Source organism: Carassius carassius, chromosome 17, assembly GCF_963082965.1.
Source record: "Carassius carassius chromosome 17, fCarCar2.1, whole genome shotgun sequence".
NCBI lineage: Eukaryota > Metazoa > Chordata > Actinopteri > Cypriniformes > Cyprinidae > Carassius > Carassius carassius.
In genome coordinates, this window is record NC_081771.1 from 961,429 (window position 1) to 974,690 (window position 13,262).

The 13,262-nt window shown below is 29.8% G+C and overlaps 1 protein-coding gene across 2 annotated transcripts in view; it reads left to right on the plus strand.

Annotated features, from left to right (window-relative positions):
• Positions 1–12,295, plus strand: part of kif5ab (kinesin family member 5A, b) — a 43,650-nt gene extending 31,355 nt beyond the window's left edge. Inside the window, exons 22-29 of one of the 2 annotated variants that reach the window (XM_059570347.1) lie at positions 283–354; positions 1,258–1,362; positions 2,578–2,794; positions 4,032–4,161; positions 4,260–4,300; positions 4,505–4,532; positions 4,638–4,709; positions 11,990–12,295. In XM_059570347.1, the coding sequence (XP_059426330.1) occupies positions 283–354; positions 1,258–1,362; positions 2,578–2,794; positions 4,032–4,161; positions 4,260–4,300; positions 4,505–4,532; positions 4,638–4,701 (657 nt within the window). In that variant the 3' untranslated portion in view covers positions 4,702–4,709; positions 11,990–12,295. The remainder of the gene's footprint in view (positions 1–282; positions 355–1,257; positions 1,363–2,577; positions 2,795–4,031; positions 4,162–4,259; positions 4,301–4,504; positions 4,533–4,637; positions 4,710–11,989) is intronic. The other variant, XM_059570348.1, reaches the window with a different exon arrangement.
• Positions 12,296–13,262: the final 967 nt, after the last annotated feature.

Genomic DNA, 13,262 nt, shown 5'->3' on the forward strand with positions numbered 1-13,262 from the left:
TACACATTTGTGACTATTAATCTACAACTTCCAATTCAAAACACGGGTGTTTTGATCATTGTCTGTGTGTGCAAATTGAAAGATTCAGCTTTTCACATCAGAGCTGTGAGTGTAAATTTTAACTTACAAATACAAATATTAATATGACAAGTTCTCACAATCAGATCTTCAACCTATCGAGTTTTGCTACTGATTTACCTTTATAGTGATGTGTAATAACGAGATTTCTGACACTGTGTGTGTGTGTGTGTGTGTGTGTGTGTGTGTGTGTGTGTGTGAAAGGCTCGTGAACTGCAGACGCTCCACAATCTGAGGAAGCTGTTCGTTCAAGACCTGACGACTCGAGTGAAGCGGGTGCGTTCAGTCCATCCACAAACACTGAGAGTAAAGAGCCTGAGACACACAGAGCAACTGATCTGATGTAACATGACATGAAAACTAAATTATGCACCAAGTTCATGCATTAAAACACACACACACACACACACACACAAAAGTCCTGTTCAACAGGGAAAAATCCTACATATAGTATTTTGTTAAATATTATTGCATTACTACTTATAATCCATTGCATGCATTCAATAATATGAAATATATTACATTTTATCTTACATAAATTATTATAATTATTATAATTTAATAAAATATTTTTGTTTCCTTAAATATATAGTATTATTACATATGATAATTAGTACATTAAATATATTTAATAGCATATGTATACTATTATAAACAAATATTGTACTATAAGTATGTTATGTAATTATATAAATTAATTACATTTATAAAAACTACAGCAATTTTTTTATGTACAGTAAATATATTTTTAATATAACTTTATAAATATATTATGACTATAAAATTATATTATAGTTGTTATTTATTAATTTTATTTATTATGTTATAATTTAATAAATATTTTAATTAATTACTTAAATATATATAGAAATAAATACATTTAATTATGTTATAAAAATGTATAAATTAAAATTGCTTAATAATAGACATAATAGTATACATAGGCAATAATATAGGTAATATAATATAAATAAAAAAAATATGCAAAAGCAACATTTACATTTTTAAAAGCTACATGATAAAAATATAATAAAATACAATTTAATTAAAATATAAATATGAAGAATCTGATTATATTATATATGTTGGTAGTTTTGGTTCATCATTCGTTCATCAAGTGTTAAAGAGGATAAAAGGGATCAGATGAGTTATTAAAGTGTATTTTATGATCTGTTTCAGAGCTCTGAGCTGGAGCTGGATGACAGCGGAGGCTGCTCCACACAGAAACAGAAGATCTCCTTTCTCGAGAACAACCTGGAACAGCTGACAAAAGTCCACAAACAGGTCAACAATCAGATCCTCAAACCCCGTGGAATATGCACACAACAATCTCTCAGTCTTCCACTAATAATGCAATGTTAACTCTATTACAACAGCCTCATTTAAGGATGTAGGAGAGACATAGTCAAAACCAAAAATGGTTCAGACAGCAGATATCATTTGTATTAGTTTGTGCAGGTCACTACAGTACAGTGAGGATCGCCAAATAAAGTAAACTGTGACATTTTAGAAACAAAACTACATTTGGGAACAGAAATGAATCAGACACTTTGAATTGACCATGTGTTTTAGTTTTCTTTAATTGCTAATGTGACTTTTTCCACCACAGACTGAACAAAGTTAAGCATTGCTTGATGATTGGTCGAGCTGAATTGCTGTTATCTAATTGTGCACAGATTTTTTCACCTTCTTACACATTTTCAAAACCATGCCTGTTTTTTTTTACTTTACACACAAATCAAATAATTGCACGCACAAAATACAAAATGCCTCGCATCTCTTACAAAACGAAGCTTTGCATTCAAAATATCACAAACTCATCTCAAGGCAAATATTTGCTTTTGAAACAATTTAAACAAATCCATCACAAACCTTTCTATCAGTCACCTGACGTTATCAAGATGAATTTGTTTTGTCACAGCTTAACTTGTTGAGTTCTTGTCGTATTTTATTACCAATTTCTAAACGATAGCCAATAAACTTTGAGAAATGTTGGAGGTGTCTGAATTCGGTTTGACTGAATGTGATATGTGAGCACAAAAGCAGTCTTGAGTCTCTGGGGTATATTTGTAGAAAAAGACAACAATACATTGTATGATTCACAATTATACAGTTTTCTTTGACGTCAAAAATCATGAGGATATTAAGTAAAGATCATGTTCCATGAAGATATTTAGTATATTTCCTACCTCAAATATAACAAAACTTCATGTTTGATTAGTAATATGCATTGCTAAGAATTAATTAGAACAACTTTAAAGATGATTTCCTCAATATTTAGATTTTTATGCTCCCTCAGATTCCAGATTTTCAAATCGTTGTATCTCAGACAAATATTGTCCGAGCATAACGAACCACACATCAATGGAGAGATCATTTATTCAGCTTTCAGATCTCAAAAAACGGACCCTTCTGACTGGTTTAGTGCTCCAGGGTCACATGTGTTCATGATATCTCCTGACTGAGCAGGGTTTGGTGTTGATTTTGTTCGTCTCTCAGCTGGTTCGTGATAATGCAGATCTGCGCTGTGAGCTTCCGAAGCTGGAGAAGCGTCTTCGCTCCACGGCGGATCGGGTTCGATCGCTGGAGGACGCGCTGACAGACGCCAAAGAAGGAGCCATGAAGGACCGCCGGCGATACCAGCAGGAGGTCGAGCGGATCAAAGACGCCATGAGGGTCAGGAACGGCTTCCGACGGCCTCACGCTGCACTCATCGGTCAGTCCGGCTCTACCAATGATCTCAAGCATCGTCTTTATTATTACTCTGCATCAGATGAAGCAGCTTTCAGTTGTACAGTATTTTATTAACTATATTATCACATTACAGTATGTGTCTCTGCAGCACAGAAGCAGTCATCAGTGTCACAGACGTATATTTGTAGAAATAGACAACAATACATTGAATAAGTCACAATTATACATTTCTCTTTAATGTCAAAAATCATTAGGATATTAAATAAAGATCATGTTCCATGAAGATATTTCGTAAATTTCCTATCGTAAATATATCAAAACTTCATTTTTGATTAGTAATATGCATTGCTAAGAATTCATTTGAACAACTTTAAAGATGATTTTCTCAAATATATACACATATTTGTTAAATTTCAGCATGTCATGAAATATAAAATTACTAAGATATATTAATGATTCATCATACCATGAAATAAAATATTAAACTAGAAATATAAAAAACTTTGATTAAAATACTAGAAACCTTTATTTTAACATGATTATTAAATATGATTCTATTGTTAATTAATTCTAATGCCTTATATATATTGAATAACAAATAAATATATATATATAAATATAATTATATTAAAAGATATTTTTGTATATTAATATTAATGTATTAATATTCATAATATAAAAAAATAGTTTTATTCTTAATTTATAAGAATAAAACAAACATTATAATATTATTTCTTTGAGTAATTTTATAAATCATTGATTAATTTGAATACATTATGTATATATATATATATATATATATATTATTTCATAACATGTTTATAATATTATAAACGAATGATTAATCACGATTAATCACATCCAAAATAAAAAAAAATGTTTATATACTATATGTGCAATGTGTATATTTATTATGTATATATAAACACACACACATACAGTATATATTTTGAAAATATTTGCATGTGTATATATATATATATATATATATATATATATATATATATATATATATATATATTATATTATATTTCATATATAAACATAACATATTTTTCTGAAATATATACATGCATGTGTCTATTTAAATATACATAATAAAACTAGTTATACATAACTAGTGTAAATTAAGTATTAAATAACTCAAATCAATATTAAATATGCTAACTAATACGATAAGTATATTTAATAACATTTAATCTTATATTTTAAATGTAATAATGATATTATTAAATATTTTAATTCTGTTTTCCCCTCAGCCAAACCGATTCGCCCAGGACATAACCCCGCCTCCTTATCCACCAATCACATGTTCATGCGCAGCAGGGATCAGCCAATCACGTTCAGCAATGCCATGTTCAACAGCGACACTGAAAAACCAGTGAAGAAGTGAGCAGCAGTGTTTCTGGCTCACTTTAGACATGAGTTGTGTGTATTTTTTAGCACCGCTGATGTAAAAGATTTGCTTCTGTGTGTCATGTGAACAGGACGCTGTCAGAGGCCACACACAAACTCAACATCACGAACGGTAAACACACTTTACTTTTACTACCTGAATCAAATCAGTGGTTGCTCTTTCTAGTTTATGGGTCCGAACTGTAAAACACGGCTGCATGGGACCTGATTGGGACATGCACAGATGCTCACCGCCTAATAAAAAGACTAATAATAATAATAAACGTGTTATACTTGCTACACTTGTTTTAAAACATATTGCTTCTTATTTCTGCAGGAGATGCCACAGATGTGAATGAGAACAGGTGAGCATGAGTGTGTGTGTGTGTGTGTGTGTGTGTGTGTATGTGTGAGACTGTACAGCACTTACTGTAATACGCTGATGATCTAATGATGTTTTGTGCCGTCAGCGATGAGCCAGCAGAACATCTCCAGCACCAACACATGCTTCAAGAGCAGCGCGCCGCCTGCTGAACACACAGGTGAACACACACACCATAGCATTTACATTCTGAAAAAAACACTAATTTCAAATGCAAACGGTCTATGTGTTTTTGTCCTGTTTTCCAGTAGAAATATTTTAATTGTGAGGAAAAAGTCAGAATTGTGAAATGAAAAGTTGTAATTATTGTTTTGTTGTGGGAGAAAAACATTTCTTTATAAATATCTCACAATTCTATTATTACAAGATTTAAGAATAGAATTGTGAAATAGTCAAATATTTTGTGGTGGACATTTTTTTCTTTAGAAATTTCTCGCAATTCTATTATTACAAGATTTAAACAGAATTGCAAGACGCAGAATTATACAATTACCTTTTTATGTTTTATTTTGTTGCTAAAAAAATGTATATCACAATTCTATAATTACAAGATTTAAATAGAATTGTGAGGAAAAAGTCAGAATTGTGAAATGAAAAGTTGTAATTATTATTTTGTGGTGGGAAAAAACATTTCTTTATAAATATCTCACAATTCTATTATTACAAGATTTAAGAATAGAATTGTGAAAGTCAAATATTTTGTGGTGGACATTTTTTTCTTTAGAAATTTCTCGCAATTCTATTATTACAAGATTTAAACAGAATTGCAAGACGCAGAATTATACAATTACCTTTTTATGTTTTATTTTGTTGCTAAAAAATGTATATCACAATTCTATAATTACAAGATTTAAATAGAATTGTGAGGAAAAAGTCAGAATTGTGAAATGAAAAGTTGTAATTATTGTTTTGTGGTGGGAAAAAACATTTCTTTATAAATATCTCAAAATTCTATTATTACAAGATTTAAGGATAGAATTGTAAGGGGAAAAGTCTGAATTGTGAAATAAAAAGTCAATTTTTTGTGGTGGAATTTTTTTTCTTTAGAAATTTCTCACAATTCTAATATTACAAGATTTAAACTTAGAATTGCAAGACACAGATTTATGCAATTACCTTTTTATGTTTTATTTTGTTGCTAAAAAAATGTATATCACAATTCTATAATTACAAGATTTAAATAGAATTGTGAGGAAAAAGTCAGAATTGTGAAATGAAAAGTTGTAATTATTATTTTGTGGTGGGAAAAACATTTCTTTATAACTATCTCACAATTCTATTATTACAAGATTTAAGAATAGAATTGTGAAAGTCAAATATTTTGTGGTGGACATTTTTTTCTTTAGAAATTTCTCGCAATTCTATTATTACAAGATTTAAACAGAATTGCAAGACGCAGAATTATGCAATTACCTTTTTATGTTTTATTTTGTTGCTAGAAAATGTATATCACAATTCTATAATTACAAGATTTAAATAGAATTGTGAGGAAAAAGTCAGAATTGTGAAATGAAAAGTTGTAATTATTGTTTTGTGGTGGGAAAAAACATTTCTTTATAAATATCTCAAAATTCTATTATTACAAGATTTAAGGATAGAATTGTAAGGGGAAAAGTCTGAATTGTGAAATAAAAAGTCAATTTTTTGTGGTGGAATTTTTTTTCTTTAGAAATTTCTCACAATTCTAATATTACAAGATTTAAACTTAGAATTGCAAGACACAGATTTATGCAATTACCTTTTTATGTTTTATTTTGTTGCTAAAAAAATGTATATCACAATTCTATAATTACAAGATTTAAATAGAATTGTGAGGAAAAAGTCAGAATTGTGAAATGAAAAGTTGTAATTATTATTTTGTGGTGGGAAAAACATTTCTTTATAACTATCTCACAATTCTATTATTACAAGATTTAAGAATAGAATTGTGAAAGTCAAATATTTTGTGGTGGACATTTTTTTCTTTAGAAATTTCTCGCAATTCTATTATTACAAGATTTAAACAGAATTGCAAGACGCAGAATTATGCAATTACCTTTTTATGTTTTATTTTGTTGCTAGAAAATGTATATCACAATTCTATAATTACAAGATTTAAATAGAATTGTGAGGAAAAAGTCAGAATTGTGAAATGAAAAGTTGTAATTATTGTTTTGTGGTGGGAAAAAACATTTCTTTATAAATATCTCAAAATTCTATTATTACAAGATTTAAGGATAGAATTGTAAGGGGAAAAGTCTGAATTGTGAAATAAAAAGTCAATTTTTTGTGGTGGAATTTTTTTTCTTTAGAAATTTCTCACAATTCTAATATTACAAGATTTAAACTTAGAATTGCAAGACAGATTTATGCAATTACCTTTTTATGTTTTATTTTGTTGCTAAAAAATGTATATCACAATTCTATAATTACAAGATTAAAATAGAATTGTGAGGAAAAAGTCAGAATTGTGAAATGAAAAGTTTTAATTATTGTTTTGTTGTGGGAGAAAAAACATTTCTTTATAAATATCTCACAATTCTATTATTACAAGATTTAAGAATAGAATTGTGAAATAGTCAAATATTTTGTGGTGGACATTTTTTTCTTTAGAAATTTCTCGCAATTCTATTATTACAAGATTTAAACAGAATTGCAAGACGCAGAATTATGCAATTACCTTTTTATGTTTTATTTTGTTGCTAGAAAATGTATATCACAATTCTATAATTACAAGATTTAAATAGAATTGTGAGGAAAAAGTCAGAATTGTGAAATGAAAAGTTGTAATTATTGTTTTGTGGTGGGAAAAAACATTTCTTTATAAATATCTCAAAATTCTATTATTACAAGATTTAAGGATAGAATTGTAAGGGGAAAAGTCTGAATTGTGAAATAAAAAGTCAATTTTTTGTGGTGGAATTTTTTTTCTTTAGAAATTTCTCACAATTCTAATATTACAAGATTTAAACTTAGAATTGCAAGACACAGATTTATGCAATTACCTTTTTATGTTTTATTTTGTTGCTAAAAAAATGTATATCACAATTCTATAATTACAAGATTTAAATAGAATTGTGAGGAAAAAGTCAGAATTGTGAAATGAAAAGTTGTAATTATTATTTTGTGGTGGGAAAAACATTTCTTTATAACTATCTCACAATTCTATTATTACAAGATTTAAGAATAGAATTGTGAAAGTCAAATATTTTGTGGTGGACATTTTTTTCTTTAGAAATTTCTCGCAATTCTATTATTACAAGATTTAAACAGAATTGCAAGACGCAGAATTATGCAATTACCTTTTTATGTTTTATTTTGTTGCTAGAAAATGTATATCACAATTCTATAATTACAAGATTTAAATAGAATTGTGAGGAAAAAGTCAGAATTGTGAAATGAAAAGTTGTAATTATTGTTTTGTGGTGGGAAAAAACATTTCTTTATAAATATCTCAAAATTCTATTATTACAAGATTTAAGGATAGAATTGTAAGGGGAAAAGTCTGAATTGTGAAATAAAAAGTCAATTTTTTGTGGTGGAATTTTTTTTCTTTAGAAATTTCTCACAATTCTAATATTACAAGATTTAAACTTAGAATTGCAAGACAGATTTATGCAATTACCTTTTTATGTTTTATTTTGTTGCTAAAAAATGTATATCACAATTCTATAATTACAAGATTAAAATAGAATTGTGAGGAAAAAGTCAGAATTGTGAAATGAAAAGTTTTAATTATTGTTTTGTTGTGGGAGAAAAAACATTTCTTTATAAATATCTCACAATTCTATTATTACAAGATTTAAGAATAGAATTGTGAAATAGTCAAATATTTTGTGGTGGACATTTTTTTCTTTAGAAATTTCTCGCAATTCTATTATTACAAGATTTAAACAGAATTGCAAGACGCAGAATTATACAATTACCTTTTTATGTTTTATTTTGTTGCTAACAAAATGTATATCACAATTCTATAATTACAAGATTTAAATAGAATTGTGAGGAAAAAGTCAGAATTGTGAAATAAAGTCAATTTTTTTCTTTAGAAATTTCTCACAATTCTATTATTACAAGCAGGTGCGAAAATCTCATCTAAATGTTGGGGGGGACAATAAACATAACATTTCTCACGAGCAAGTTTTGAAGGGGACACCAATAAAACAGGCAAAATTGTACTTAAGGATATGTGTACAGAGAGGAAAGCCTTACTATTGCATGGAGACCGTTCCATTATCCTTCTTCTCAAAGTTTCTTTCTGGTTCAATGAAAAAGCTGACTAAATTGACGAAAACATTCTTCAAAACTTTTTTTTTTTTTTGCAGTGTTTTTGAAGTTGTTTACACAATCAAGCCACCAAAATACAATGGAATTTGAACTTAACTTCAACTTTTATTTATTTATATAGCACATTTAATAGCAATTTTGTTGCTTCACAGTTATAATTAAAACATGCATATATAAAAACATTTTCCATGCCTAGCAAAATGAAGGCATACACACTCTTAGACGTACACCCTCACACAACTGTATAGTGAGATCCGTATAGACGTGAAAGACAGGGGAAAAAACAAACAAAAATAATAATAATTTATTACATCAATGACTGATTTGTTCAAAAAGTGGATTCACTCAGTTAGGAAACACCTCCTCAGTGTGTTTCTCAAAGACACAATTAGTGCTGTTACTACTGTCGCTTAGTTTTCAACATCTTTCGTTGGTGAAATAGAGCTAAAACAGTCAATATGGTGCCTAAAATGCACTTAATATTAACTTCTTGTTTATTCAATTTTTATAAAAATCTAAATCACATTTGTTATGCAAATATCAGGAGAACAACTGCACTCTTAGTATGATGTTATATTAGATTAACTATATTAAATGAAATAAACCGACCAGTGGCGGCTCGTGAATTTTAAAATAGAGGCGGCAAACTAATTGTATTGGTCTGGATCCCTGCCGATTGTTATTATTATTATTATTATTTGCTTAACCACTTTAAAGGGTCATGAAACCCCAGACTACTTATTCTAAGATTTTAGCAGAGGTGTTTGTGTTGCACATCATAGAAGACAATGTTAGCATCCGCTAATTTTAACTGTTGGAGAAAATTGGTTAATTTTAAGCTTTTTTGCTCTATTTTCATCTTCCGGATTTATAATCTACATTGTGTTGACGTCACGATTTTTGACGTGGCAATGGACTATAGTACATTGATGACGCGTCGGTGTCTATTCAATTATTCATGAGATTGCGTGTTTATCCTATGAGAAGACGCTTCGCTTAATTATTCACAACAGCATGTGTTCATTTGCTATGAAAGACTCATCAGGCTGTGAAATGACATCGCACACATTAACAGAGAAACACTCATGGATTGCAGAAGAGTGTTTGTTTTTTCTTTGTAATAAGACAAAGAGAATAAATAAATATAATAAGAATAAACGCCACAGAATAATATATATGTCTCATTTGTGAGTCGCTTTGAATAAAAGCATCTGCTAAATGACTGAATGTGTAATATGTTTTCGATGCAGAGTGCAAATGGCTGTGCATTTATTTGTGCTTTTAGCTCGATGGGAGCGAAATGAAACTTTCTGAAAGCAAAGCTGTGTGTGTTTTCTGTCTCCCCTCTTTCTTCCCCCTCCCCCGGTCCGCTGCACACCACGCCCACTTTTTTAGCATTTTTTAAAACCATGGTGAGAACTAACCTGTGCTGAAATCGGGGGTTTCATGACCCTTTAAAATGGCTTTTTGGCAGCTTTTAGTCAGAAACCATAAAGAAAATATATTCAATATCGTTGCTCATTATAAATACTTGGTAAATTATCAGCCCAGCTACTCCGGGAGACGTTCAAACCATAGACTGTATAAAAACAGGTTCAAACTAATAGCATCTAATTTATATCTCTATGATGGTTGGTTGATATTTCAGAAGGGAGGCTAGCCTCCTCTATGATGTTACTTTTCTCAGCACTCCTCAGCGCTGAAAGTGAACACTCGATGCTGATTGGTTCCCCTGGCCTCCCCCTCCCCTTCTCTTTCACTTAGCGGTTGTAATTACATCAGCAGATTCGGCACATTCGCGATAGAAAAGCGGAGCTTTTGTGTGATGGTATTACAACTGTGAAATTACAAACAAAAATATATACATTCTGAGACATGAACTGAAATGAATAATGAATTTTATTAACATTAAATCTTCCTCATTTTCACCTCAAAATTTGGGGGAACTGTGCCTCCCCTGCCTCACCCGACGAGCCGCCACTGAAACCAACTAAATCATAGTGAACGCGGGAAAATCTAAATGCGCACCCGCGCTAATCTAACGTACAAGACTTGTATATGCGTACACCATGAGTGTGTAAGACGTTATTAAACAAGCTAGGTAAACGCATGTATAAAATGCCTGTTATAATCGCTAACAGCGCAGACTACATCGGTGACAAATAAAGTAAACTTGACTTATGGAGTTCCACAACAATTGTTTTCTCGCACCGGACTGTGTGTGTGTGTGTGTGTGTGTGTGTGTCGGTGGTGGTGAGGTAAAAGAGGAGCAGGCAGTGGACCAAAGCACTGTGAGGCAAAGCAGGGGGAACTCGAGATGTTTAAAACTTCTTTTGTTGTTGCTCAGTTTAATGAAATTATTTACAATACACATATTTCAATTATATTTTAGGGGGGGACAACCCTCATATGCGGGGGTCCGGACCCCCCCCCCCCCCCCCCCCCCCCGAAACTTAACTTTAAACTTAGAATTGCAAGACACAGATTTATGCAATTACCCTTTGATGTTTTATTTTGTTGCAAAAAAAAACAAAAAACATATCTTTTAAAAAATCTCACAATTCTATTATCACAAGATTTAAACAGAATTGTGAGGAAAAAAGTCTGAATTGTGAAATAAGTCAAATTTTTTTGTGTGTTTTTTTATAAATATCTCACAATTCTATTATAACAAGATTTAAGCATATAATTGCAAGACACAGAATTATGAAATTACCTTATTATGTTTTATTTTGTTGCAAAAAAATAATAATATCACAATTCTATTATTACAAGATTTAAACAGAATTGCAAGACACAAAATAATGCAATTAATGTTTTATGTTTTATTTTATGGTAAAAAAAAAACTGAATTGTGAGACAAAAGAGTCACAAATACCTTCTTTATTTCAATTCTGTGATGGAAAGATTCCATAATTAAAATATTAATTCTTTTTTTTTTTACAAAAATAAATACATTAATAAAATACGTTTATGCTTAAACCAATGCAGTCAGACAAATAATCAGTTGCTTTTTCTGACCCCATTGAAAGATATGTATTGCTTTGAGTATAAACTCACTTCTTTCGTAAGACTCTGCTCTTCCTGTAATTGTATCTTGATTTAATAATATGTACTTCTACTGGAAAACAAGACAATAATCACCCTGTGGTCTTCTTTTCTGCTCTTTCTCTGCAGGCGACCTGTTCTTCTGAATCATTCTCTGTTTATTTGCATGTTGCCTGCAGATCCAGTGATGAATATGAACACGTCTGTCATGAAACCTCGGATCGAAGTGAACTGAAAACTCAAATGAAACGAGTTTTCAATAAACCATTTTCCACAAGCCTTTAAACCAATTACTACCTACTCTTTTTAAAGAAATAATTATTAGGAAATAGTAAAAACTACATAGACAGTGAAAGTAATTAAATAATTTAATTGAATAATTGTATTTTGATTTAATTTAATAATTTAAATCGATAAGATTACCCTAAACATGAATTCAAATTAAATAATACAAATAATTAATTTGTGCATTTAAATTAATTTAAAATTTCTAAGCGTTCAAATTAAATTATTAATTTAAATTCACAATCAAATTAAAATGAATTAATTAATTCAATAATTACATTTAATTTGAATAAGCTTTTATGATGCATTAATAAATGTGGCCCGATTAAATGAATGCATTAATTATTAAATTAGAATTTAATAAAATAATTTAATAATTCAATTAAATTTGAATAATCCTATACAATGCATTGATGAATTTAGCCATGCATATGACTATTTTAATGAAAAATAAATATTTGAAATCATAAAATATCAGTTCTTTATATGGTATCAGTAGAAATATATGATAAATAAACCCAGAAACAGCGTATGATGGTGTTCGTCAATGCTGACATTAATGTGATGTTATGATGAAATCCCGTAGCTTTTTTAATGTAGCTGTAACTATTTTTATACTCATATTTAAATGACAAAATAGCTTTTGTGGGCCGGTGTGTTTGCATGCATTATTCATGTTATTAGTATCATTGTATAAAGAAAACAACTATTATTTTACCAAATAATAACAAATTCTAGAGAGAGACTTTGACATTAAATATTAAAGTGCAAGTCAGATGATAAAAAACTTAACATTAACAACTCTAATCAAATCCAAGTAGATCGGATTGTTCCTAGAATCAAAATATCTCTTAAATCCAGTTGAGAAATGATCAACTTTACAACTTCTAAACTCAGAAAGAAGAAATCGTGTGATCAGACTCATCAGTAAGTGTGACCTCTGATCACATGACCTAGGGTCTCCTGCTTTGAGTCTGACCTTTGACCTCTCTACATCTCCTGATCTGCCATTCAGGATGAGATGGAGTCAGACGGAGAGTAAAAATGTAGATTTCTCTGTAACAATTCTAGACATTCTGCACCATGAATAAAAATATAAATACATTTCAGACTATAT